Source organism: Thalia democratica, chromosome 8 (genome assembly GCF_965202585.1).
Source record: "Thalia democratica chromosome 8, ktThaDemo2.hap1.1, whole genome shotgun sequence".
Classification (NCBI taxonomy): Eukaryota; Metazoa; Chordata; class Thaliacea; order Salpida; family Salpidae; genus Thalia; species Thalia democratica.
Genome location: NC_139172.1, coordinates 1,549,395 through 1,575,579, shown reverse-complemented (window position 1 = coordinate 1,575,579; position 26,185 = coordinate 1,549,395). Strand labels below are relative to the sequence as shown.

Sequence of the window (26,185 nt, the reverse complement as noted above, 5' to 3'; positions counted from 1 at the left end):
TGACCATGTTTTTATTATACTTTAGTATCTAAAAATAAATAGATATGATTTGGCTAGTACAATAACAAAATAGTTTTACCTTTGAAAAAAATAATACATGAAAGTTTATAAAAACTCATTGTTTATTAAAAGTTAAGCAAAAAAAGTCAGACAAGTTTAATTTTGTTAACAAACCAAGGCACTTTTTGTTTGTTTTTAGTTTACATTATGATTAGGTTAGAATTAAAGCTAGCTAAAAGTGTATTGTATTAAGTGATAGATATCACTTGATGACTTTGATAAAATAGTTAGAAAAAATATAATTATAATATAATGTAAGATTAATATGACAAAGTTGTTTATAAGTAAATATAAAAACCTATAGTTATTGAGACGACAGGTTTAAGAAAATTCTCGAGAAAGGACATTTAAATTATAATTTAGTACCTATAACTAAATCATACTTGTAAATTAGTATTTTAGAGTAGTATTGCATCAGATATTCAGTCTAATTATAGCAGCACACCAAATAATAATTTATGTAAAATTTAGTTTGTGTTAAAAGCTTAAGTTAATTATGCTTCTTTTAACTTAAATAATTTTAAAGTTTAATGTTATAACTACAATTGTTTTAAAAATTATAAAACTATATTTGTTACTTATAGTTAGTATTGTGGGATTTAAAATATAACAAAGCAAGTTTCAAACTGAATTTACTCGTTATTTTAACAGTTTTTAACAGTTATTAACAGTTTATAATTACATTAACACAAATTAATTATGTAATTTTAAACTTTTGATCTTACTTAATTGATCTTACTTTTTATCTTACTCTGATAAAACCTAAAGCTACTTAATTAACGTTTATGATATAATTAGTTGCTAACAAAAGTAGTTGATAAGTATTAACTGAAACATGTTTTACTTTTTTGCACAACAAAAATGGTTTTATGATACATGTCTCTAATTTTTATTTAATATATGTATTTTAGAAAAATGAATAGATGACTGTACTTAAACTAACTAGTGGCGTATTTTCAGAACAGCTTAGTAACATATAACGCAAATAAATAATGACAAATATGGAAGATTTACTGTCAAAAATGAAAAACATTACAGTTCAAAAGAAAAGTATTCAATTATATAAACCACCTAAAAGCAGAGGTAATGTTTACAGTGTTCTTATAAAATTATTAAGATGTTTTTTCTTACCGTTATTAAGTTATATAAGTTTTTAAGTTGCCTAGGTAAATGTGTTTTTATAATATTTTTAGTCATGTAAATTAGCTAAACGTCGAAACAAACTATTTTTCAGAATCTCATAATAAAAACAATGATCATGATGAAAGACTTAACATCTCATTACATCATGTTGATCACGGAGATTGTTACGAACCTAAGACATTAGAAAAATGTTCTACATCGTACAAAAGTGGTAGAAAACGTTACAAAAACAAAATGAAATGTTACAAAGTCAAGGGTCGTCTAGGAAAACAAAGGTTTTAATTAACAACTAGTTTAAATAGAATTAAGTTGAGTTATTTAAAAATGAAATTGAAAGTTGGTTATTTACAAAGTTAGCTTGAATACAAATATTGAATCGCAATGTTTTTAAATTATTTATTCAACAGTAGTTTGTTTTTCTCAATACTATACTTATGATATTCTATTTTATATTTAAATTTGAGACTACAGTAACTCAGGTTTTATAAATTGTTTGTAACGCTTTATAGACCGTTCCTCATGAATGGTATATTTTTTCGATTTGATAATGAAACTTTTAAATTGTTAAACAAAAACTATTTTAAAGGAAAACAGTTTATGACCGCCTTGGAAAACGACGACCACAAAATAATAATGATATAGATAATGACGGTTGTGTCATTATGAAGGGAGACTTATACGCTCACAAAAAGAAATTGTAAGTTGTTGTTTGTTTTTTTTAAACTTATTTTTCGTATAATTGAAATATTAAGTTTTTGTACTTTTTTATTATACGTAAACTCTTAAGACTAATAATAAAAATAACTAAAACATTTATCAAAATATAATATTGAATAAAAATTCAATTGTTTTGAGTACAAGGTTTTGGTTATGAGTACAAGGTTTTACTACCTTGTAAAACAAAACTTTAATGTATTAAATTTCACAGTGACCCGTTGAGCCGAAACAGAGGATCAATAATAAGAAAGTTTAAAATTGACAGGAGAGAAAATATCAAAATATCTCCTGCCGCAATCAAAAACAACTTCAACAACATCAATAAGTCAAAAGTTGATGTAGAAAACGCCTGGTACCAAATAAAAGTATTTCGAGGCGCAGATGAAGTTGAAACTCAATTGATTGAAAAAATGAGTAAAATTATTGATGCTCCCATAGAATACAGGCAGTATCACGTTTTCAACGGTGATGCTAGTTTCTATGTGCTTGGAAAAGGCAAAGCAGATGCGCTGTTGAGTTGCAACCGTCAACTTACCAGCAGTTTCGGTGATGATATGCTGAAAGTAGTTAGGTACACAGCAAAGTCTGATGTTTACCGTGACGAGCAACTAGAAAGCATTAAGCAGTGCATCAAAAGCCGGGTCTATTTAGAACAAGGCGTTCTTGACTTGAGCGGTCTCAGCTTTGACAAAACTCTGAAGAAGCAAGGTATCAGAATTAAATTGCATAGAAGCGAGTATTTTACAATTATTGTAAAAACATTAGATTCGCTGTTCAGAGGAAGTGATCAAAATAAAAGAATCACAACATTAAATTTAGAAAAAAATAACTTAAGTTATAAATCAATTGGCTTTCTCAAAAACAGCCTCATTGATATGTTTCCCAATATTAACCGTCTCTCAGTTGCTGAAAATCACATTAAAATTGTAAAAGATTTGAAAGCATTAAGAGATTGGAATTTAATTGAGCTTAAGTTATACGATAGCAGTCAAGATGCAACTGTAAATGATATAAGCAACTGGCGGAAACTTTTTCCAGACTTGATCAAACTTAACTGCAGAGATTATGAGCCTCCAGTTAAAATAGATGTTGCAGAGTATGAAATACCAAAAACTATGGGAAGCAACTTTATGCTGCTTTCTGATAGTGCAAAAGAAGTGTTCATCAATCATGTCAAAAACTTATTCAGTTGCCTTGACAAAGTAAAAACCTCAGATGATGCAAGCAACTTTTACTGTAAAGATTCACAGTTTAGCTTGACAATTTCTAGCAATGATAAAGATTCTACAATGAAAAAATACTTGGAAGTGTGCAAGGAGTGCACACCAAACAACCGACAGAAAGTCAGAGTCGGTTGTAATAAGTCCGATTCCAAAAAGTATTACTTTGGGAGAGAGGAAATTGTGAAAGCGTTGCGCAAGCTACCCTTATCAAAACACATCATGGACAGCTTTGTTTGTGATGTCACGTTCTGCTCTAGTGAGTTCATCAGTTACGTTATCAGCGGCACTTTTGAAGAAGCCGGTGGTAAAGTTCGCGCCTTCACCAGAAGCATATCCTGCGCAATTTCCGCTGAAATTAAATTTACAATACTGAGCGACATGCTCCATATCAGGAACCAATCGGTCGCCGAAAAGAAAGAAAACGCCACCAAGGTGGCCGCAATCAACCAGTTGCCACGACCGCCGTGTGACGTGCGAACGGAGATGTTGAAAACTTTCATGAAAGACTCAGGAATGAACGAGAAATATTCGCACGAATGTCTGCACAACAACGGGTGGGATTATGATAAAGCCGGAAGAAATTTTATGGAACTGCACAAAAACAACCACATACCGCTTGAAGCATATCAATTCTAAAATACTGTTAACAAAATAAAAACAAAGAAGCTAAAACGAACTATCGATCTTAACTAAAAGCTTCTTTTCTTGTTATTTTTTCCCTTGATTTTAACAAATTTTTAATTGAGCTCTTTTATTTGTTGTTGTTTTCTTTTACAATTTTAATAAATTTTAATTAAAAAAAAATAAGTGTTTATATTATCAATAAGTATAAGCTAAAAAATGGTCTAAGTAAAATAAAAGTTTTCACTGATATATCCGCAGAAAAGAATGCGAAAACCTTTGATAGAAGAGTTTTTTATGCAAAGAAATTGATGTTTAGTATTAATTATCATAAAATAATATCTAATACAATAGAAATAAATTACAATAAATGAACTATTTTATATAAAAATAATACTTAGATTGCCTACTCCAAAACTATTTCATTTGCATTAAAACATCAAGGTCATATAATATAAAACATAAGGCTTTACTGTAACTCAATCATTTTAAATATCATACTTTCGTTTGGATACTTTCAGTTTATTATTATTATAGATAAATAGTTTAATTTAGACTACAGTCTAATATTTTAAGAAATAAAAGTGTTTGCACTGATAAATCCCATTGGTCATGTTTGAAAATAAACTGAACCGAGATTTGGCAAAATTTAGTTTTTTATTGAATATAAGACTGACATGTATAAAATTAAACAAAAACTAGAGGACGGCTTTCGATATTTGTGCAAAAGCTTATGCAAATTAGTTTTGTACTAGCTTAAATAGTTATATTTAGTTAGTTAAGTTTAGTATTCTGTCCTGGACATGACATTAAACTGTATCCTGGTGTATGACTCAATAACCGAAAGGTTTTTTCGTACATCAGGTCCTAGGACCAAATATTTGAGCGCTTTTTTTTTCGTACGTTCAATATTGTTAATTGTATAAAAAATTGTTTGTTCAAGTTCTAAAGTTGACCATGTTTTTATTATACTTTAGTATCTAAAAATAAATAGATATGATTTGGCTAGTACAATAAAAAAATAGTTTTACCTTTGAAAAAAATAATACATGAAAATTTATAAAAACTTATTGTTTATTAAAAGTTAAGCAAAAAAAGTCAGAACGTTGCTAGAAGTTACTTGCATTATTTATTGTTTTAACCCTGAGTACTGGTGCCAGACAAAAAAATGGCCATATTCGAATACTGACGCAATTGCCACTAGTTGGCGCAGTTTTTGTATAAATAGTTGAACTTATCAAATTTTTTTCATTTGAGTTTAGCAGTCATGAGAGCAACATGTAAGTTTTAGTTTGTACGGAAGCTTACGTAAATTAGTTTTTTACTAGCTGAAATAGTCTTAAAGTTTAATATTGTTATTTTATATGAAAAATTGTTTGTTCAAGTTCTAAAGTTGACCATGTTTTTATTATACTTTAGTATCTAAAAATAAATAGATATGATTTGGCTAGTACAATAACAAAATAGTTTTACCTTTGAAAAAAATAATACATGAAAGTTTATAAAAACTCATTGTTTATTAAAAGTTAAGCAAAAAAAGTCAGACAAGTTTAATTTTGTTAACAAACCAAGGCACTTTTTGTTTGTTTTTAGTTTACATTATGATTAGGTTAGAATTAAAGCTAGCTAAAAGTGTATTGTATTAAGTGATAGATATCACTTGATGACTTTGATAAAATAGTTAGAAAAAATATAATTATAATATAATGTAAGATTAATATGACAAAGTTGTTTATAAGTAAATATAAAAACCTATAGTTATTGAGACGACAGGTTTAAGAAAATTCTCGAGAAAGGACATTTAAATTATAATTTAGTACTTATAACTAAATCATACTTGTAAATTAGTATTTTAGAGTAGTATTGCATCAGATATTCAGTCTAATTATAGCAGCACACCAAATAATAATTTATGTAAAATTTAGTTTGTGTTAAAAGCTTAAGTTAATTATGCTTCTTTTAACTTAAATAATTTTAAAGTTTAATGTTATAACTACAATTGTTTTAAAAATTATAAAACTATATTTGTTACTTATAGTTAGTATTGTGGGATTTAAAATATAACAAAGCAAGTTTCAAACTGAATTTACTCGTTATTTTAACAGTTTTTAACAGTTATTAACAGTTTATAATTACATTAACACAAATTAATTATGTAATTTTAAACTTTTGATCTTACTTAATTGATCTTACTTTTTATCTTACTCTGATAAAACCTAAAGCTACTTAATTAACGTTTATGATATAATTAGTTGCTAACAAAAGTAGTTGATAAGTATTAGCTGAAACATGTTTTACTTTTTTGCACAACAAAAATGGTTTTATGATACATGTCTCTAATTTTTATTTAATATATGTATTTTAGAAAAATGAATAGATGACTGTACTTAAACTAACTAGTGGCGTATTTTCAGAACAGCTTAGTAACATATAACGCAAATAAATAATGACAAATATGGAAGATTTACTGTCAAAAATGAAAAACATTACAGTTCAAAAGAAAAGTATTCAATTATATAAACCACCTAAAAGCAGAGGTAATGTTTACAGTGTTCTTATAAAATTATTAAGATGTTTTTTCTTACCGTTATTAAGTTATATAAGTTTTTAAGTTACCTAGGTAAATGTGTTTTTATAATATTTTTAGTCATGTAAATTAGCTAAACGTCGAAACAAACTATTTTTCAGAATCTCATAAAAAAAACAATGATCATGATGAAAGACTTAACATCTCATTACATCATGTTGATCACGGAGATTGTTACGAACCTAAGACATTAGAAAAATGTTCTACATCGTACAAAAGTGGTAGAAAACGTTACAAAAACAAAATGAAATGTTACAAAGTCAAGGGTCGTCTAGGAAAACAAAGGTTTTAATTAACAACTAGTTTAAATAGAATTAAGTTGAGTTATTTAAAAATGAAATTGAAAGTTGGTTATTTACAAAGTTAGCTTGAATACAAATATTGAATCGCAATGTTTTTAAATTATTTATTCAACAGTAGTTTGTTTTTCTCAATACTATACTTATGATATTCTATTTTATATTTAAATTTGAGACTACAGTAACTCAGGTTTTATAAATTGTTTGTAACGCTTTATAGACCGTTCCTCATGAATGGTATATTTTTTCGATTTGATAATGAAACTTTTAAATTGTTAAACAAAAACTATTTTAAAGGAAAACAGTTTATGACCGCCTTGGAAAACGACGACCACAAAATAATAATGATATAGATAATGACGGTTGTGTCATTATGAAGGGAGACTTATACGCTCACAAAAAGAAATTGTAAGTTGTTGTTTGTTTTTTTTAAACTTATTTTTCGTATAATTGAAATATTAAGTTTTTGTACTTTTTTATTATACGTAAACTCTTAAGACTAATAATAAAAATAACTAAAACATTTATCAAAATATAATATTGAATAAAAATTCAATTGTTTTGAGTACAAGGTTTTGGTTATGAGTACAAGGTTTTACTACCTTGTAAAACAAAACTTTAATGTATTAAATTTCACAGTGACCCGTTGAGCCGAAACAGAGGATCAATAATAAGAAAGTTTAAAATTGACAGGAGAGAAAATATCAAAATATCTCCTGCCGCAATCAAAAACAACTTCAACAACATCAATAAGTCAAAAGTTGATGTAGAAAACGCCTGGTACCAAATAAAAGTATTTCGAGGCGCAGATGAAGTTGAAACTCAATTGATTGAAAAAATGAGTAAAATTATTGATGCTCCCATAGAATACAGGCAGTATCACGTTTTCAACGGTGATGCTAGTTTCTATGTGCTTGGAAAAGGCAAAGCAGATGCGCTGTTGAGTTGCAACCGTCAACTTACCAGCAGTTTCGGTGATGATATGCTGAAAGTAGTTAGGTACACAGCAAAGTCTGATGTTTACCGTGACGAGCAACTAGAAAGCATTAAGCAGTGCATCAAAAGCCGGGTCTATTTAGAACAAGGCGTTCTTGACTTGAGCGGTCTCAGCTTTGACAAAACTCTGAAGAAGCAAGGTATCAGAATTAAATTGCATAGAAGCGAGTATTTTACAATTATTGTAAAAACATTAGATTCGCTGTTCAGAGGAAGTGATCAAAATAAAAGAATCACAACATTAAATTTAGAAAAAAATAACTTAAGTTATAAATCAATTGGCTTTCTCAAAAACAGCCTCATTGATATGTTTCCCAATATTAACCGTCTCTCAGTTGCTGAAAATCACATTAAAATTGTAAAAGATTTGAAAGCATTAAGAGATTGGAATTTAATTGAGCTTAAGTTATACGATAGCAGTCAAGATGCAACTGTAAATGATATAAGCAACTGGCGGAAACTTTTTCCAGACTTGATCAAACTTAACTGCAGAGGTTATGAGCCTCCAGTTAAAATAGATGTTGCAGAGTATGAAATACCAAAAACTATGGGAAGCAACTTTATGCTGCTTTCTGATAGTGCAAAAGAAGTGTTCATCAATCATGTCAAAAACTTATTCAGTTGCCTTGACAAAGTAAAAACCTCAGATGATGCAAGCAACTTTTACTGTAAAGATTCACAGTTTAGCTTGACAATTTCTAGCAATGATAAAGATTCTACAATGAAAAAATACTTGGAAGTGTGCAAGGAGTGCACACCAAACAACCGACAGAAAGTCAGAGTCGGTTGTAATAAGTCCGATTCCAAAAAGTATTACTTTGGGAGAGAGGAAATTGTGAAAGCGTTGCGCAAGCTACCCTTATCAAAACACATCATGGACAGCTTTGTTTGTGATGTCACGTTCTGCTCTAGTGAGTTCATCAGTTACGTTATCAGCGGCACTTTTGAAGAAGCCGGTGGTAAAGTTCGCGCCTTCACCAGAAGCATATCCTGCGCAATTTCCGCTGAAATTAAATTTACAATACTGAGCGACATGCTCCATATCAGGAACCAATCGGTCGCCGAAAAGAAAGAAAACGCCACCAAGGTGGCCGCAATCAACCAGTTGCCACGACCGCCGTGTGACGTGCGAACGGAGATGTTGAAAACTTTCATGAAAGACTCAGGAATGAACGAGAAATATTCGCACGAATGTCTGCACAACAACGGGTGGGATTATGATAAAGCCGGAAGAAATTTTATGGAACTGCACAAAAACAACCACATACCGCTTGAAGCATATCAATTCTAAAATACTGTTAACAAAATAAAAACAAAGAAGCTAAAACGAACTATCGATCTTAACTAAAAGCTTCTTTTCTTGTTATTTTTTCCCTTGATTTTAACAAATTTTTAATTGAGCTCTTTTATTTGTTGTTGTTTTCTTTTACAATTTTAATAAATTTTAATTAAAAAAAAATAAGTTTTGATATTATCAATAAGTATAAGCTAAAAAATGGTCTAAGTAAAATAAAAGTTTTCACTGATATATCCGCAGAAAAGAATGCGAAAACCTTTGATAGAAGAGTTTTTTATGCAAAGAAATTGATGTTTAGTATTAATTATCATAAAATAATATCTAATACAATAGAAATAAATTACAATAAATGAACTATTTTATATAAAAATAATACTTAGATTGCCTACTCCAAAACTATTTCATTTGCATTAAAACATCAAGGTCATATAATATAAAACATAAGGCTTTACTGTAACTCAATCATTTTAAATATCATACTTTCGTTTGGATACTTTCAGTTTATTATTATTATAGATAAATAGTTTAATTTAGACTACAGTCTAATATTTTAAGAAATAAAAGTGTTTGCACTGATAAATCCCATTGGTCATGTTTGAAAATAAACTGAACCGAGATTTGGCAAAATTTAGTTTTTTATTGAATATAAGACTGACATGTATAAAATTAAACAAAAACTAGAGGACGGCTTTCGATATTTGTGCAAAAGCTTATGCAAATTAGTTTTGTACTAGCTTAAATAGTTATATTTAGTTAGTTAAGTTTAGTATTCTGTCCTGGACATGACATTAAACTGTATCCTGGTGTATGACTCAATAACCGAAAGGTTTTTTCGTACATCAGGTCCTAGGACCAAATATTTGAGCGCTTTTTTTTTCGTACGTTCAATATTGTTAATTGTATAAAAAATTGTTTGTTCAAGTTCTAAAGTTGACCATGTTTTTATTATACTTTAGTATCTAAAAATAAATAGATATGATTTGGCTAGTACAATAAAAAAATAGTTTTACCTTTGAAAAAAATAATACATGAAAATTTATAAAAACTTATTGTTTATTAAAAGTTAAGCAAAAAAAGTCAGAACGTTGCTAGAAGTTACTTGCATTATTTATTGTTTTAACCCTGAGTACTGGTGCCAGACAAAAAAATGGCCATATTCGAATACTGACGCAATTGCCACTAGTTGGCGCAGTTTTTGTATAAATAGTTGAACTTATCAAATTTTTTTCATTTGAGTTTAGCAGTCATGAGAGCAACATGTAAGTTTTAGTTTGTACGGAAGCTTACGTAAATTAGTTTTTTACTAGCTGAAATAGTCTTAAAGTTTAATATTGTTATTTTATATGAAAAATTGTTTGTTCAAGTTCTAAAGTTGACCATGTTTTTATTATACTTTAGTATCTAAAAATAAATAGATATGATTTGGCTAGTACAATAACAAAATAGTTTTACCTTTGAAAAAAATAATACATGAAAGTTTATAAAAACTCATTGTTTATTAAAAGTTAAGCAAAAAAAGTCAGACAAGTTTAATTTTGTTAACAAACCAAGGCACTTTTTGTTTGTTTTTAGTTTACATTATGATTAGGTTAGAATTAAAGCTAGCTAAAAGTGTATTGTATTAAGTGATAGATATCACTTGATGACTTTGATAAAATAGTTAGAAAAAATATAATTATAATATAATGTAAGATTAATATGACAAAGTTGTTTATAAGTAAATATAAAAACCTATAGTTATTGAGACGACAGGTTTAAGAAAATTCTCGAGAAAGGACATTTAAATTATAATTTAGTACTTATAACTAAATCATACTTGTAAATTAGTATTTTAGAGTAGTATTGCATCAGATATTCAGTCTAATTATAGCAGCACACCAAATAATAATTTATGTAAAATTTAGTTTGTGTTAAAAGCTTAAGTTAATTATGCTTCTTTTAACTTAAATAATTTTAAAGTTTAATGTTATAACTACAATTGTTTTAAAAATTATAAAACTATATTTGTTACTTATAGTTAGTATTGTGGGATTTAAAATATAACAAAGCAAGTTTCAAACTGAATTTACTCGTTATTTTAACAGTTTTTAACAGTTATTAACAGTTTATAATTACATTAACACAAATTAATTATGTAATTTTAAACTTTTGATCTTACTTAATTGATCTTACTTTTTATCTTACTCTGATAAAACCTAAAGCTACTTAATTAACGTTTATGATATAATTAGTTGCTAACAAAAATAGTTGATAAGTATTAGCTGAAACATGTTTTACTTTTTTGCACAACAAAAATGGTTTTATGATACATGTCTCTAATTTTTATTTAATATATGTATTTTAGAAAAATGAATAGATGACTGTACTTAAACTAACTAGTGGCGTATTTTCAGAACAGCTTAGTAACATATAACGCAAATAAATAATGACAAATATGGAAGATTTACTGTCAAAAATGAAAAACATTACAGTTCAAAAGAAAAGTATTCAATTATATAAACCACCTAAAAGCAGAGGTAATGTTTACAGTGTTCTTATAAAATTATTAAGATGTTTTTTCTTACCGTTATTAAGTTATATAAGTTTTTAAGTTACCTAGGTAAATGTGTTTTTATAATATTTTTAGTCATGTAAATTAGCTAAACGTCGAAACAAACTATTTTTCAGAATCTCATAAAAAAAACAATGATCATGATGAAAGACTTAACATCTCATTACATCATGTTGATCACGGAGATTGTTACGAACCTAAGACATTAGAAAAATGTTCTACATCGTACAAAAGTGGTAGAAAACGTTACAAAAACAAAATGAAATGTTACAAAGTCAAGGGTCGTCTAGGAAAACAAAGGTTTTAATTAACAACTAGTTTAAATAGAATTAAGTTGAGTTATTTAAAAATGAAATTGAAAGTTGGTTATTTACAAAGTTAGCTTGAATACAAATATTGAATCGCAATGTTTTTAAATTATTTATTCAACAGTAGTTTGTTTTTCTCAATACTATACTTATGATATTCTATTTTATATTTAAATTTGAGACTACAGTAACTCAGGTTTTATAAATTGTTTGTAACGCTTTATAGACCGTTCCTCATGAATGGTATATTTTTTCGATTTGATAATGAAACTTTTAAATTGTTAAACAAAAACTATTTTAAAGGAAAACAGTTTATGACCGCCTTGGAAAACGACGACCACAAAATAATAATGATATAGATAATGACGGTTGTGTCATTATGAAGGGAGACTTATACGCTCACAAAAAGAAATTGTAAGTTGTTGTTTGTTTTTTTTAAACTTATTTTTCGTATAATTGAAATATTAAGTTTTTGTACTTTTTTATTATACGTAAACTCTTAAGACTAATAATAAAAATAACTAAAACATTTATCAAAATATAATATTGAATAAAAATTCAATTGTTTTGAGTACAAGGTTTTGGTTATGAGTACAAGGTTTTACTACCTTGTAAAACAAAACTTTAATGTATTAAATTTCACAGTGACCCGTTGAGCCGAAACAGAGGATCAATAATAAGAAAGTTTAAAATTGACAGGAGAGAAAATATCAAAATATCTCCTGCCGCAATCAAAAACAACTTCAACAACATCAATAAGTCAAAAGTTGATGTAGAAAACGCCTGGTACCAAATAAAAGTATTTCGAGGCGCAGATGAAGTTGAAACTCAATTGATTGAAAAAATGAGTAAAATTATTGATGCTCCCATAGAATACAGGCAGTATCACGTTTTCAACGGTGATGCTAGTTTCTATGTGCTTGGAAAAGGCAAAGCAGATGCGCTGTTGAGTTGCAACCGTCAACTTACCAGCAGTTTCGGTGATGATATGCTGAAAGTAGTTAGGTACACAGCAAAGTCTGATGTTTACCGTGACGAGCAACTAGAAAGCATTAAGCAGTGCATCAAAAGCCGGGTCTATTTAGAACAAGGCGTTCTTGACTTGAGCGGTCTCAGCTTTGACAAAACTCTGAAGAAGCAAGGTATCAGAATTAAATTGCATAGAAGCGAGTATTTTACAATTATTGTAAAAACATTAGATTCGCTGTTCAGAGGAAGTGATCAAAATAAAAGAATCACAACATTAAATTTAGAAAAAAATAACTTAAGTTATAAATCAATTGGCTTTCTCAAAAACAGCCTCATTGATATGTTTCCCAATATTAACCGTCTCTCAGTTGCTGAAAATCACATTAAAATTGTAAAAGATTTGAAAGCATTAAGAGATTGGAATTTAATTGAGCTTAAGTTATACGATAGCAGTCAAGATGCAACTGTAAATGATATAAGCAACTGGCGGAAACTTTTTCCAGACTTGATCAAACTTAACTGCAGAGGTTATGAGCCTCCAGTTAAAATAGATGTTGCAGAGTATGAAATACCAAAAACTATGGGAAGCAACTTTATGCTGCTTTCTGATAGTGCAAAAGAAGTGTTCATCAATCATGTCAAAAACTTATTCAGTTGCCTTGACAAAGTAAAAACCTCAGATGATGCAAGCAACTTTTACTGTAAAGATTCACAGTTTAGCTTGACAATTTCTAGCAATGATAAAGATTCTACAATGAAAAAATACTTGGAAGTGTGCAAGGAGTGCACACCAAACAACCGACAGAAAGTCAGAGTCGGTTGTAATAAGTCCGATTCCAAAAAGTATTACTTTGGGAGAGAGGAAATTGTGAAAGCGTTGCGCAAGCTACCCTTATCAAAACACATCATGGACAGCTTTGTTTGTGATGTCACGTTCTGCTCTAGTGAGTTCATCAGTTACGTTATCAGCGGCACTTTTGAAGAAGCCGGTGGTAAAGTTCGCGCCTTCACCAGAAGCATATCCTGCGCAATTTCCGCTGAAATTAAATTTACAATACTGAGCGACATGCTCCATATCAGGAACCAATCGGTCGCCGAAAAGAAAGAAAACGCCACCAAGGTGGCCGCAATCAACCAGTTGCCACGACCGCCGTGTGACGTGCGAACGGAGATGTTGAAAACTTTCATGAAAGACTCAGGAATGAACGAGAAATATTCGCACGAATGTCTGCACAACAACGGGTGGGATTATGATAAAGCCGGAAGAAATTTTATGGAACTGCACAAAAACAACCACATACCGCTTGAAGCATATCAATTCTAAAATACTGTTAACAAAATAAAAACAAAGAAGCTAAAACGAACTATCGATCTTAACTAAAAGCTTCTTTTCTTGTTATTTTTTCCCTTGATTTTAACAAATTTTTAATTGAGCTCTTTTATTTGTTGTTGTTTTCTTTTACAATTTTAATAAATTTTAATTAAAAAAAAATAAGTTTTTATATTATCAATAAGTATAAGCTAAAAAATGGTCTAAGTAAAATAAAAGTTTTCACTGATATATCCGCAGAAAAGAATGCGAAAACCTTTGATAGAAGAGTTTTTTATGCAAAGAAATTGATGTTTAGTATTAATTATCATAAAATAATATCTAATACAATAGAAATAAATTACAATAAATGAACTATTTTATATAAAAATAATACTTAGATTGCCTACTCCAAAACTATTTCATTTGCATTAAAACATCAAGGTCATATAATATAAAACATAAGGCTTTACTGTAACTCAATCATTTTAAATATCATACTTTCGTTTGGATACTTTCAGTTTATTATTATTATAGATAAATAGTTTAATTTAGACTACAGTCTAATATTTTAAGAAATAAAAGTGTTTGCACTGATAAATCCCATTGGTCATGTTTGAAAATAAACTGAACCGAGATTTGGCAAAATTTAGTTTTTTATTGAATATAAGACTGACATGTATAAAATTAAACAAAAACTAGAGGACGGCTTTCGATATTTGTGCAAAAGCTTATGCAAATTAGTTTTGTACTAGCTTAAATAGTTATATTTAGTTAGTTAAGTTTAGTATTCTGTCCTGGACATGACATTAAACTGTATCCTGGTGTATGACTCAATAACCGAAAGGTTTTTTCGTACATCAGGTCCTAGGACCAAATATTTGAGCGCTTTTTTTTTCGTACGTTCAATATTGTTAATTGTATAAAAAATTGTTTGTTCAAGTTCTAAAGTTGACCATGTTTTTATTATACTTTAGTATCTAAAAATAAATAGATATGATTTGGCTAGTACAATAAAAAAATAGTTTTACCTTTGAAAAAAATAATACATGAAAATTTATAAAAACTTATTGTTTATTAAAAGTTAAGCAAAAAAAGTCAGAACGTTGCTAGAAGTTACTTGCATTATTTATTGTTTTAACCCTGAGTACTGGTGCCAGACAAAAAAATGGCCATATTCGAATACTGACGCAATTGCCACTAGTTGGCGCAGTTTTTGTATAAATAGTTGAACTTATCAAATTTTTTTCATTTGAGTTTAGCAGTCATGAGAGCAACATGTAAGTTTTAGTTTGTACGGAAGCTTACGTAAATTAGTTTTTTACTAGCTGAAATAGTCTTAAAGTTTAATATTGTTATTTTATATGAAAAATTGTTTGTTCAAGTTCTAAAGTTGACCATGTTTTTATTATACTTTAGTATCTAAAAATAAATAGATATGATTTGGCTAGTACAATAACAAAATAGTTTTACCTTTGAAAAAAATAATACATGAAAGTTTATAAAAACTCATTGTTTATTAAAAGTTAAGCAAAAAAAGTCAGACAAGTTTAATTTTGTTAACAAACCAAGGCACTTTTTGTTTGTTTTTAGTTTACATTATGATTAGGTTAGAATTAAAGCTAGCTAAAAGTGTATTGTATTAAGTGATAGATATCACTTGATGACTTTGATAAAATAGTTAGAAAAAATATAATTATAATATAATGTAAGATTAATATGACAAAGTTGTTTATAAGTAAATATAAAAACCTATAGTTATTGAGACGACAGGTTTAAGAAAATTCTCGAGAAAGGACATTTAAATTATAATTTAGTACTTATAACTAAATCATACTTGTAAATTAGTATTTTAGAGTAGTATTGCATCAGATATTCAGTCTAATTATAGCAGCACACCAAATAATAATTTATGTAAAATTTAGTTTGTGTTAAAAGCTTAAGTTAATTATGCTTCTTTTAACTTAAATAATTTTAAAGTTTAATGTTATAACTACAATTGTTTTAAAAATTATAAAACTATATTTGTTACTTATAGTTAGTATTGTGGGATTTAAAATATAACAAAGCAAGTTTCAAACTGAATTTACTCGTTATTTTAACAGTTTTTAACAGTTATTAACAGTTTATAATTACATTAACACAAATTAATTATGTAATTTTAAACTTTTGATCTTACTTAATTGATCTTACTTTTTATCTTACTCTGATAAAACCTAAAGCTACTTAATTAACGTTTATGATATAATTAGTTGCTAACAAAAGTAGTTGATAAGTATTAGCTGAAACATGTTTTACTTTTTTGCACAACAAAAATGGTTTTATGATACATGTCTCTAATTTTTATTTAATATATGTATTTTAGAAAAATGAATAGATGACTGTACTTAAACTAACTAGTGGCGTATTTTCAGAACAGCTTAGTAACATATAACGCAAATAAATAATGACAAATATGGAAGATTTACTGTCAAAAATGAAAAACATTACAGTTCAAAAGAAAAGTATTCAATTATATAAACCACCTAAAAGCAGAGGTAATGTTTACAGTGTTCTTATAAAATTATTAAGATGTTTTTTCTTACCGTTATTAAGTTATATAAGTTTTTAAGTTACCTAGGTAAATGTGTTTTTATAATATTTTTAGTCATGTAAATTAGCTAAACGTCGAAACAAACTATTTTTCAGAATCTCATAAAAAAAACAATGATCATGATGAAAGACTTAACATCTCATTACATCATGTTGATCACGGAGATTGTTACGAACCTAAGACATTAGAAAAATGTTCTACATCGTACAAAAGTGGTAGAAAACGTTACAAAAACAAAATGAAATGTTACAAAGTCAAGGGTCGTCTAGGAAAACAAAGGTTTTAATAAACAACTAGTTTAAATAGAATTAAGTTGAGTTATTTAAAAATGAAATTGAAAGTTGGTTATTTACAAAGTTAGCTTGAATACAAATATTGAATCGCAATGTTTTTAAATTATTTATTCAACAGTAGTTTGTTTTTCTCAATACTATACTTATGATATTCTATTTTATATTTAAATTTGAGACTACAGTAACTCAGGTTTTATAAATTGTTTGTAACGCTTTATAGACCGTTCCTCATGAATGGTATATTTTTTCGATTTGATAATGAAACTTTTAAATTGTTAAACAAAAACTATTTTAAAGGAAAACAGTTTATGACCGCCTTGGAAAACGACGACCACAAAATAATAATGATATAGATAATGACGGTTGTGTCATTATGAAGGGAGACTTATACGCTCACAAAAAGAAATTGTAAGTTGTTGTTTGTTTTTTTTAAACTTATTTTTCGTATAATTGAAATATTAAGTTTTTGTACTTTTTTATTATACGTAAACTCTTAAGACTAATAATAAAAATAACTAAAACATTTATCAAAATATAATATTGAATAAAAATTCAATTGTTTTGAGTACAAGGTTTTGGTTATGAGTACAAGGTTTTACTACCTTGTAAAACAAAACTTTAATGTATTAAATTTCACAGTGACCCGTTGAGCCGAAACAGAGGATCAATAATAAGAAAGTTTAAAATTGACAGGAGAGAAAATATCAAAATATCTCCTGCCGCAATCAAAAACAACTTCAACAACATCAATAAGTCAAAAGTTGATGTAGAAAACGCCTGGTACCAAATAAAAGTATTTCGAGGCGCAGATGAAGTTGAAACTCAATTGATTGAAAAAATGAGTAAAATTATTGATGCTCCCATAGAATACAGGCAGTATCACGTTTTCAACGGTGATGCTAGTTTCTATGTGCTTGGAAAAGGCAAAGCAGATGCGCTGTTGAGTTGCAACCGTCAACTTACCAGCAGTTTCGGTGATGATATGCTGAAAGTAGTTAGGTACACAGCAAAGTCTGATGTTTACCGTGACGAGCAACTAGAAAGCATTAAGCAGTGCATCAAAAGCCGGGTCTATTTAGAACAAGGCGTTCTTGACTTGAGCGGTCTCAGCTTTGACAAAACTCTGAAGAAGCAAGGTATCAGAATTAAATTGCATAGAAGCGAGTATTTTACAATTATTGTAAAAACATTAGATTCGCTGTTCAGAGGAAGTGATCAAAATAAAAGAATCACAACATTAAATTTAGAAAAAAATAACTTAAGTTATAAATCAATTGGCTTTCTCAAAAACAGCCTCATTGATATGTTTCCCAATATTAACCGTCTCTCAGTTGCTGAAAATCACATTAAAATTGTAAAAGATTTGAAAGCATTAAGAGATTGGAATTTAATTGAGCTTAAGTTATACGATAGCAGTCAAGATGCAACTGTAAATGATATAAGCAACTGGCGGAAACTTTTTCCAGACTTGATCAAACTTAACTGCAGAGGTTATGAGCCTCCAGTTAAAATAGATGTTGCAGAGTATGAAATACCAAAAACTATGGGAAGCAACTTTATGCTGCTTTCTGATAGTGCAAAAGAAGTGTTCATCAATCATGTCAAAAACTTATTCAGTTGCCTTGACAAAGTAAAAACCTCAGATGATGCAAGCAACTTTTACTGTAAAGATTCACAGTTTAGCTTGACAATTTCTAGCAATGATAAAGATTCTACAATGAAAAAATACTTGGAAGTGTGCAAGGAGTGCACACCAAACAACCGACAGAAAGTCAGAGTCGGTTGTAATAAGTCCGATTCCAAAAAGTATTACTTTGGGAGAGAGGAAATTGTGAAAGCGTTGCGCAAGCTACCCTTATCAAAACACATCATGGACAGCTTTGTTTGTGATGTCACGTTCTGCTCTAGTGAGTTCATCAGTTACGTTATCAGCGGCACTTTTGAAGAAGCCGGTGGTAAAGTTCGCGCCTTCACCAGAAGCATATCCTGCGCAATTTCCGCTGAAATTAAATTTACAATACTGAGCGACATGCTCCATATCAGGAACCAATCGGTCGCCGAAAAGAAAGAAAACGCCACCAAGGTGGCCGCAATCAACCAGTTGCCACGACCGCCGTGTGACGTGCGAACGGAGATGTTGAAAACTTTCATGAAAGACTCAGGAATGAACGAGAAATATTCGCACGAATGTCTGCACAACAACGGGTGGGATTATGATAAAGCCGGAAGAAATTTTATGGAACTGCACAAAAACAACCACATACCGCTTGAAGCATATCAATTCTAAAATACTGTTAACAAAATAAAAACAAAGAAGCTAAAACGAACTATCGATCTTAACTAAAAGCTTCTTTTCTTGTTATTTTTTCCCTTGATTTTAACAAATTTTTAATTGAGCTCTTTTATTTGTTGTTGTTTTCTTTTACAATTTTAATAAATTTTAATTAAAAAAAAATAAGTTTTGATATTATCAATAAGTATAAGCTAAAAAATGGTCTAAGTAAAATAAAAGTTTTCACTGATATATCCGCAGAAAAGAATGCGAAAACCTTTGATAGAAGAGTTTTTTATGCAAAGAAATTGATGTTTAGTATTAATTATCATAAAATAATATCTAATACAATAGAAATAAATTACAATAAATGAACTATTTTATATAAAAATAATACTTAGATTGCCTACTCCAAAACTATTTCATTTGCATTAAAACATCAAGGTCATATAATATAAAACATAAGGCTTTACTGTAACTCAATCATTTTAAATATCATACTTTCGTTTGGATACTTTCAGTTTATTATTATTATAGATAAATAGTTTAATTTAGACTACAGTCTAATATTTTAAGAAATAAAAGTGTTTGCACTGATAAATCCCATTGGTCATGTTTGAAAATAAACTGAACCGAGATTTGGCAAAATTTAGTTTTTTATTGAATATAAGACTGACATGTATAAAATTAAACAAAAACTAGAGGACGGCTTTCGATATTTGTGCAAAAGCTTATGCAAATTAGTTTTGTACTAGCTTAAATAGTTATATTTAGTTAGTTAAGTTTAGTATTCTGTCCTGGACATGACATTAAACTGTATCCTGGTGTATGACTCAATAACCGAAAGGTTTTTTCGTACATCAGGTCCTAGGACCAAATATTTGAGCGCTTTTTTTTTCGTACGTTCAATATTGTTAATTGTATAAAAAATTGTTTGTTCAAGTTCTAAAGTTGACCATGTTTTTATTATACTTTAGTATCTAAAAATAAATAGATATGATTTGGCTAGTACAATAAAAAAATAGTTTTACCTTTGAAAAAAATAATACATGAAAATTTATAAAAACTTATTGTTTATTAAAAGTTAAGCAAAAAAAGTCAGAACGTTGCTAGAAGTTACTTGCATTATTTATTGTTTTAACCCTGAGTACTGGTGCCAGACAAAAAAATGGCCATATTCGAATACTGACGCAATTGCCACTAGTTGGCGCAGTTTTTGTATAAATAGTTGAACTTATCAAATTTTTTTCATTTGAGTTTAGCAGTCATGAGAGCAACATGTAAGTTTTAGTTTGTACGGAAGCTTACGTAAATTAGTTTTTTACTAGCTGAAATAGTCTTAAAGTTTAATATTGTTATTTTATATGAAAAATTGTTTGTTCAAGTTCTAAAGTTGACCATGTTTTTATTATTCTTTAGTATCTAAAAATAAATAGATATGATTTGGCTAGTACAATAACAAAATAGTTTTACCTTTGAAAAAAATAATACATGAAAGTTTATAAAAACTCATTGTTTATTAAAAGTTAAGCAAAAAAAGTCAGACAAGTTTAATTTTGTTAACAAACCAAGGCACTTTTTGTTTGTTTTTAGTTTACATTATGATTAGGTTAGAATTAAAGCTAGCTAAAAGTGTATTGTATTAAGTGATAGATATCACTTGATGACTTTGATAAAATAGTTAGAAAAAATATAATTATAATATAATGTAAGATTAATATGACAAAGTTGTTTATAAGTAAATATAAAAACCTATAGTTATTGAGACGACAGGTTTAAGAAAATTCTCGAGAAAGGACATTTAAATTATAATTTAGTACTTATAACTAAATCATACTTGTAAATTAGTATTTTAGAGTAGTATTGCATCAGATATTCAGTCTAATTATAGCAGCACACCAAATAATAATTTATGTAAAATTTAGTTTGTGTTAAAAGCTTAAGTTAATTATGCTTCTTTTAACTTAAATAATTTTAAAGTTTAATGTTATAACTACAATTGTTTTAAAAATTATAAAACTATATTTGTTACTTATAGTTAGTATTGTGGGATTTAAAATATAACAAAGCAAGTTTCAAACTGAATTTACTCGTTATTTTAACAGTTTTTAACAGTTATTAACAGTTTATAATTACATTAACACAAATTAATTATGTAATTTTAAACTTTTGATCTTACTTAATTGATCTTACTTTTTATCTTACTCTGATAAAACCTAAAGCTACTTAATTAACGTTTATGATATAATTAGTTGCTAACAAAAGTAGTTGATAAGTATTAGCTGAAACATGTTTTACTTTTTTGCACAACAAAAATGGTTTTATGATACATGTCTCTAATTTTTATTTAATATATGTATTTTAGAAAAATGAATAGATGACTGTACTTAAACTAACTAGTGGCGTATTTTCAGAACAGCTTAGTAACATATAACGCAAATAAATAATGACAAATATGGAAGATTTACTGTCAAAAATGAAAAACATTACAGTTCAAAAGAAAAGTATTCAATTATATAAACCACCTAAAAGCAGAGGTAATGTTTACAGTGTTCTTATAAAATTATTAAGATGTTTTTTCTTACCGTTATTAAGTTATATAAGTTTTTAAGTTACCTAGGTAAATGTGTTTTTATAATATTTTTAGTCATGTAAATTAGCTAAACGTCGAAACAAACTATTTTTCAGAATCTCATAAAAAAAACAATGATCATGATGAAAGACTTAACATCTCATTACATCATGTTGATCACGGAGATTGTTACGAACCTAAGACATTAGAAAAATGTTCTACATCGTACAAAAGTGGTAGAAAACGTTACAAAAACAAAATGAAATGTTACAAAGTCAAGGGTCGTCTAGGAAAACAAAGGTTTTAATTAACAACTAGTTTAAATAGAATTAAGTTGAGTTATTTAAAAATGAAATTGAAAGTTGGTTATTTACAAAGTTAGCTTGAATACAAATATTGAATCGCAATGTTTTTAAATTATTTATTCAACAGTAGTTTGTTTTTCTCAATACTATACTTATGATATTCTATTTTATATTTAAATTTGAGACTACAGTAACTCAGGTTTTATAAATTGTTTGTAACGCTTTATAGACCGTTCCTCATGAATGGTATATTTTTTCGATTTGATAATGAAACTTTTAAATTGTTAAACAAAAACTATTTTAAAGGAAAACAGTTTATGACCGCCTTGGAAAACGACGACCACAAAATAATAATGATATAGATAATGACGGTTGTGTCATTATGAAGGGAGACTTATACGCTCACAAAAAGAAATTGTAAGTTGTTGTTTGTTTTTTTTAAACTTATTTTTCGTATAATTAAAATATTAAGTTTTTGTACTTTTTTATTATACGTAAACTCTTAAGACTAATAATAAAAATAACTAAAACATTTATCAAAATATAATATTGAATAAAAATTCAATTGTTTTGAGTACAAGGTTTTGGTTATGAGTACAAGGTTTTACTACCTTGTAAAACAAAACTTTAATGTATTAAATTTCACAGTGACCCGTTGAGCCGAAACAGAGGATCAATAATAAGAAAGTTTAAAATTGACAGGAGAGAAAATATCAAAATATCTCCTGCCGCAATCAAAAACAACTTCAACAACATCAATAAGTCAAAAGTTGATGTAGAAAACGCCTGGTACCAAATAAAAGTATTTCGAGGCGCAGATGAAGTTGAAACTCAATTGATTGAAAAAATGAGTAAAATTATTGATGCTCCCATAGAATACAGGCAGTATCACGTTTTCAACGGTGATGCTAGTTTCTATGTGCTTGGAAAAGGCAAAGCAGATGCGCTGTTGAGTTGCAACCGTCAACTTACCAGCAGTTTCGGTGATGATATGCTGAAAGTAGTTAGGTACACAGCAAAGTCTGATGTTTACCGTGACGAGCAACTAGAAAGCATTAAGCAGTGCATCAAAAGCCGGGTCTATTTAGAACAAGGCGTTCTTGACTTGAGCGGTCTCAGCTTTGACAAAACTCTGAAGAAGCAAGGTATCAGAATTAAATTGCATAGAAGCGAGTATTTTACAATTATTGTAAAAACATTAGATTCGCTGTTCAGAGGAAGTGATCAAAATAAAAGAATCACAACATTAAATTTAGAAAAAAATAACTTAAGTTATAAATCAATTGGCTTTCTCAAAAACAGCCTCATTGATATGTTTCCCAATATTAACCGTCTCTCAGTTGCTGAAAATCACATTAAAATTGTAAAAGATTTGAAAGCATTAAGAGATTGGAATTTAATTGAGCTTAAGTTATACGATAGCAGTCAAGATGCAACTGTAAATGATATAAGCAACTGGCGGAAACTTTTTCCAGACTTGATCAAACTTAACTGCAGAGGTTATGAGCCTCCAGTTAAAATAGATGTTGCAGAGTATGAAATACCAAAAACTATGGGAAGCAACTTTATGCTGCTTTCTGATAGTGCAAAAGAAGTGTTCATCAATCATGTCAAAAACTTATTCAGTTGCCTTGACAAAGTAAAAACCTCAGATGATGCAAGCAACTTTTACTGTAAAGATTCACAGTTTAGCTTGACAATTTCTAGCAATGATAAAGATTCTACAATGAAAAAATACTTGGAAGTGTGCAAGGAGTGCACACCAAACAACCGACAGAAAGTCAGAGTCGGTTGTAATAAGTCCGATTCCAAAAAGTATTACTTTGGGAGAGAGGAAATTGTGAAAGCGTTGCGCAAGCTACCCTTATCAAAACACATCATGGACAGCTTTGTTTGTGATGTCACGTTCTGCTCTAGTGAGTTCATCAGTTACGTTATCAGCGGCACTTTTGAAGAAGCCGGTGGTAAAGTTCGCGCCTTCACCAGAAGCATATCCTGCGCAATTTCCGCTGAAATTAAATTTACAATACTGAGCGACATGCTCCATATCAGGAACCAATCGGTCGCCGAAAAGAAAGAAAACGCCACCAAGGTGGCCGCAATCAACCAGTTGCCACGACCGCCGTGTGACGTGCGAACGGAGATGTTGAAAACTTTCATGAAAGACTCAGGAATGAACGAGAAATATTCGCACGAATGTCTGCACAACAACGGGTGGGATTATGATAAAGCCGGAAGAAATTTTATGGAACTGCACAAAAACAACCACATACCGCTTGAAGCATATCAATTCTAAAATACTGTTAACAAAATAAAAACAAAGAAGCTAAAACGAACTATCGATCTTAACTAAAAGCTTCTTTTCTTGTTATTTTTTCCCTTGATTTTAACAAATTTTTAATTGAGCTCTTTTATTTGTTGTTGTTTTCTTTTACAATTTTAATAAATTTTAATTAAAAAAAAATAAGTTTTTATATTATCAATAAGTATAAGCTAAAAAATGGTCTAAGTAAAATAAAAGTTTTCACTGATATATCCGCAGAAAAGAATGCGAAAACCTTTGATAGAAGAGTTTTTTATGCAAAGAAATTGATGTTTAGTATTAATTATCATAAAATAATATCTAATACAATAGAAATAAATTACAATAAATGAACTATTTTATATAAAAATAATACTTAGATTGCCTACTCCAAAACTATTTCATTTGCATTAAAACATCAAGGTCATATAATATAAAACATAAGGCTTTACTGTAACTCAATCATTTTAAATATCATACTTTCGTTTGGATACTTTCAGTTTATTATTATTATAGATAAATAGTTTAATTTAGACTACAGTCTAATATTTTAAGAAATAAAAGTGTTTGCACTGATAAATCCCATTGGTCATGTTTGAAAATAAACTGAACCGAGATTTGGCAAAATTTAGTTTTTTATTGAATATAAGACTGACATGTATAAAATTAAACAAAAACTAGAGGACGGCTTTCGATATTTGTGCAAAAGCTTATGCAAATTAGTTTTGTACTAGCTTAAATAGTTATATTTAGTTAGTTAAGTTTAGTATTCTGTCCTGGACATGACATTAAACTGTATCCTGGTGTATGACTCAATAACCGAAAGGTTTTTTCGTACATCAGGTCCTAGGACCAAATATTTGAGCGCTTTTTTTTTCGTACGTTCAATATTGTTAATTGTATAAAAAATTGTTTGTTCAAGTTCTAAAGTTGACCATGTTTTTATTATACTTTAGTATCTAAAAATAAATAGATATGATTTGGCTAGTACAATAAAAAAATAGTTTTACCTTTGAAAAAAATAATACATGAAAATTTATAAAAACTTATTGTTTATTAAAAGTTAAGCAAAAAAAGTCAGAACGTTGCTAGAAGTTACTTGCATTATTTATTGTTTTAACCCTGAGTACTGGTGCCAGACAAAAAAATGGCCATATTCGAATACTGACGCAATTGCCACTAGTTGGCGCAGTTTTTGTATAAATAGTTGAACTTATCAAATTTTTTTCATTTGAGTTTAGCAGTCATGAGAGCAACATGTAAGTTTTAGTTTGTACGGAAGCTTACGTAAATTAGTTTTTTACTAGCTGAAATAGTCTTAAAGTTTAATATTGTTATTTTATATGAAAAATTGTTTGTTCAAGTTCTAAAGTTGACCATGTTTTTATTATACTTTAGTATCTAAAAATAAATAGATATGATTTGGCTAGTACAATAACAAAATAGTTTTACCTTTGAAAAAAATAATACATGAAAGTTTATAAAAACTCATTGTTTATTAAAAGTTAAGCAAAAAAAGTCAGACAAGTTTAATTTTGTTAACAAACCAAGGCACTTTTTGTTTGTTTTTAGTTTACATTATGATTAGGTTAGAATTAAAGCTAGCTAAAAGTGTATTGTATTAAGTGATAGATATCACTTGATGACTTTGATAAAATAGTTAGAAAAAATATAATTATAATATAATGTAAGATTAATATGACAAAGTTGTTTATAAGTAAATATAAAAACCTATAGTTATTGAGACGACAGGTTTAAGAAAATTCTC

General features: G+C 28.5%; 5 protein-coding genes across 5 annotated transcripts; all 5 read left to right on the top strand.

Annotated features, from left to right (window-relative positions):
- Window positions 1-1,052: 1,052 nt before the first annotated feature.
- Window positions 1,053-3,779, top strand: LOC145842325 (nuclear RNA export factor 1-like). The gene is made up of 5 exons (XM_082949750.1): window positions 1,053-1,143; window positions 1,295-1,478; window positions 1,790-1,900; window positions 2,186-2,656; window positions 2,786-3,779. The coding sequence occupies exons 1-5, from the start codon at window positions 1,053-1,055 to the stop codon at window positions 3,777-3,779; spliced, it is 1,851 nt and encodes a 616-aa protein (XP_082805876.1).
- Window positions 3,780-7,023: 3,244 nt separating this feature from the next.
- On the top strand, window positions 7,024-8,937 carry LOC145842324 (nuclear RNA export factor 1-like). The gene is made up of 3 exons (XM_082949749.1): window positions 7,024-7,058; window positions 7,344-7,814; window positions 7,944-8,937. Exons 1-3 carry the CDS (start codon window positions 7,024-7,026, stop codon window positions 8,935-8,937), a joined length of 1,500 nt encoding a protein of 499 aa, XP_082805875.1.
- Window positions 8,938-12,181: 3,244 nt separating this feature from the next.
- On the top strand, window positions 12,182-14,095 carry LOC145842323 (nuclear RNA export factor 1-like). Its single transcript, XM_082949747.1, has 3 exons — window positions 12,182-12,216; window positions 12,502-12,972; window positions 13,102-14,095. Exons 1-3 carry the CDS (start codon window positions 12,182-12,184, stop codon window positions 14,093-14,095), a joined length of 1,500 nt encoding a protein of 499 aa, XP_082805873.1.
- A 3,244-nt stretch (window positions 14,096-17,339) lies between these two features.
- On the top strand, window positions 17,340-19,253 carry LOC145842321 (nuclear RNA export factor 1-like). Its single transcript, XM_082949745.1, has 3 exons — window positions 17,340-17,374; window positions 17,660-18,130; window positions 18,260-19,253. Exons 1-3 carry the CDS (start codon window positions 17,340-17,342, stop codon window positions 19,251-19,253), a joined length of 1,500 nt encoding a protein of 499 aa, XP_082805871.1.
- Window positions 19,254-22,497: 3,244 nt separating this feature from the next.
- LOC145842319 (nuclear RNA export factor 1-like) lies at window positions 22,498-24,411 on the top strand. Its single transcript, XM_082949744.1, has 3 exons — window positions 22,498-22,532; window positions 22,818-23,288; window positions 23,418-24,411. The coding sequence occupies exons 1-3, from the start codon at window positions 22,498-22,500 to the stop codon at window positions 24,409-24,411; spliced, it is 1,500 nt and encodes a 499-aa protein (XP_082805870.1).
- Window positions 24,412-26,185: the final 1,774 nt, after the last annotated feature.

Coding starts and splice junctions, on each gene's coding strand:
- LOC145842325 (XM_082949750.1), top strand. CDS start 1,053: ATGACAAATATGGAAGATTTACTGTCAAAAATGAAAAACATTACAGTT. Junction 1,479..1,789: donor GGTCGTCTAGGAAAACAAAG/GTTTTAATTAAC, acceptor ACTATTTTAAAG/GAAAACAGTTTATGACCGCC. Junction 1,901..2,185: donor TACGCTCACAAAAAGAAATT/GTAAGTTGTTGT, acceptor TAAAATTGACAG/GAGAGAAAATATCAAAATAT.
- LOC145842324 (XM_082949749.1), top strand. CDS start 7,024: ATGAAGGGAGACTTATACGCTCACAAAAAGAAATT. Junction 7,059..7,343: donor TACGCTCACAAAAAGAAATT/GTAAGTTGTTGT, acceptor TAAAATTGACAG/GAGAGAAAATATCAAAATAT. Junction 7,815..7,943: donor ATTAAATTGCATAGAAGCGA/GTATTTTACAAT, acceptor TCTCAAAAACAG/CCTCATTGATATGTTTCCCA.
- LOC145842323 (XM_082949747.1), top strand. CDS start 12,182: ATGAAGGGAGACTTATACGCTCACAAAAAGAAATT. Junction 12,217..12,501: donor TACGCTCACAAAAAGAAATT/GTAAGTTGTTGT, acceptor TAAAATTGACAG/GAGAGAAAATATCAAAATAT. Junction 12,973..13,101: donor ATTAAATTGCATAGAAGCGA/GTATTTTACAAT, acceptor TCTCAAAAACAG/CCTCATTGATATGTTTCCCA.
- LOC145842321 (XM_082949745.1), top strand. CDS start 17,340: ATGAAGGGAGACTTATACGCTCACAAAAAGAAATT. Junction 17,375..17,659: donor TACGCTCACAAAAAGAAATT/GTAAGTTGTTGT, acceptor TAAAATTGACAG/GAGAGAAAATATCAAAATAT. Junction 18,131..18,259: donor ATTAAATTGCATAGAAGCGA/GTATTTTACAAT, acceptor TCTCAAAAACAG/CCTCATTGATATGTTTCCCA.
- LOC145842319 (XM_082949744.1), top strand. CDS start 22,498: ATGAAGGGAGACTTATACGCTCACAAAAAGAAATT. Junction 22,533..22,817: donor TACGCTCACAAAAAGAAATT/GTAAGTTGTTGT, acceptor TAAAATTGACAG/GAGAGAAAATATCAAAATAT. Junction 23,289..23,417: donor ATTAAATTGCATAGAAGCGA/GTATTTTACAAT, acceptor TCTCAAAAACAG/CCTCATTGATATGTTTCCCA.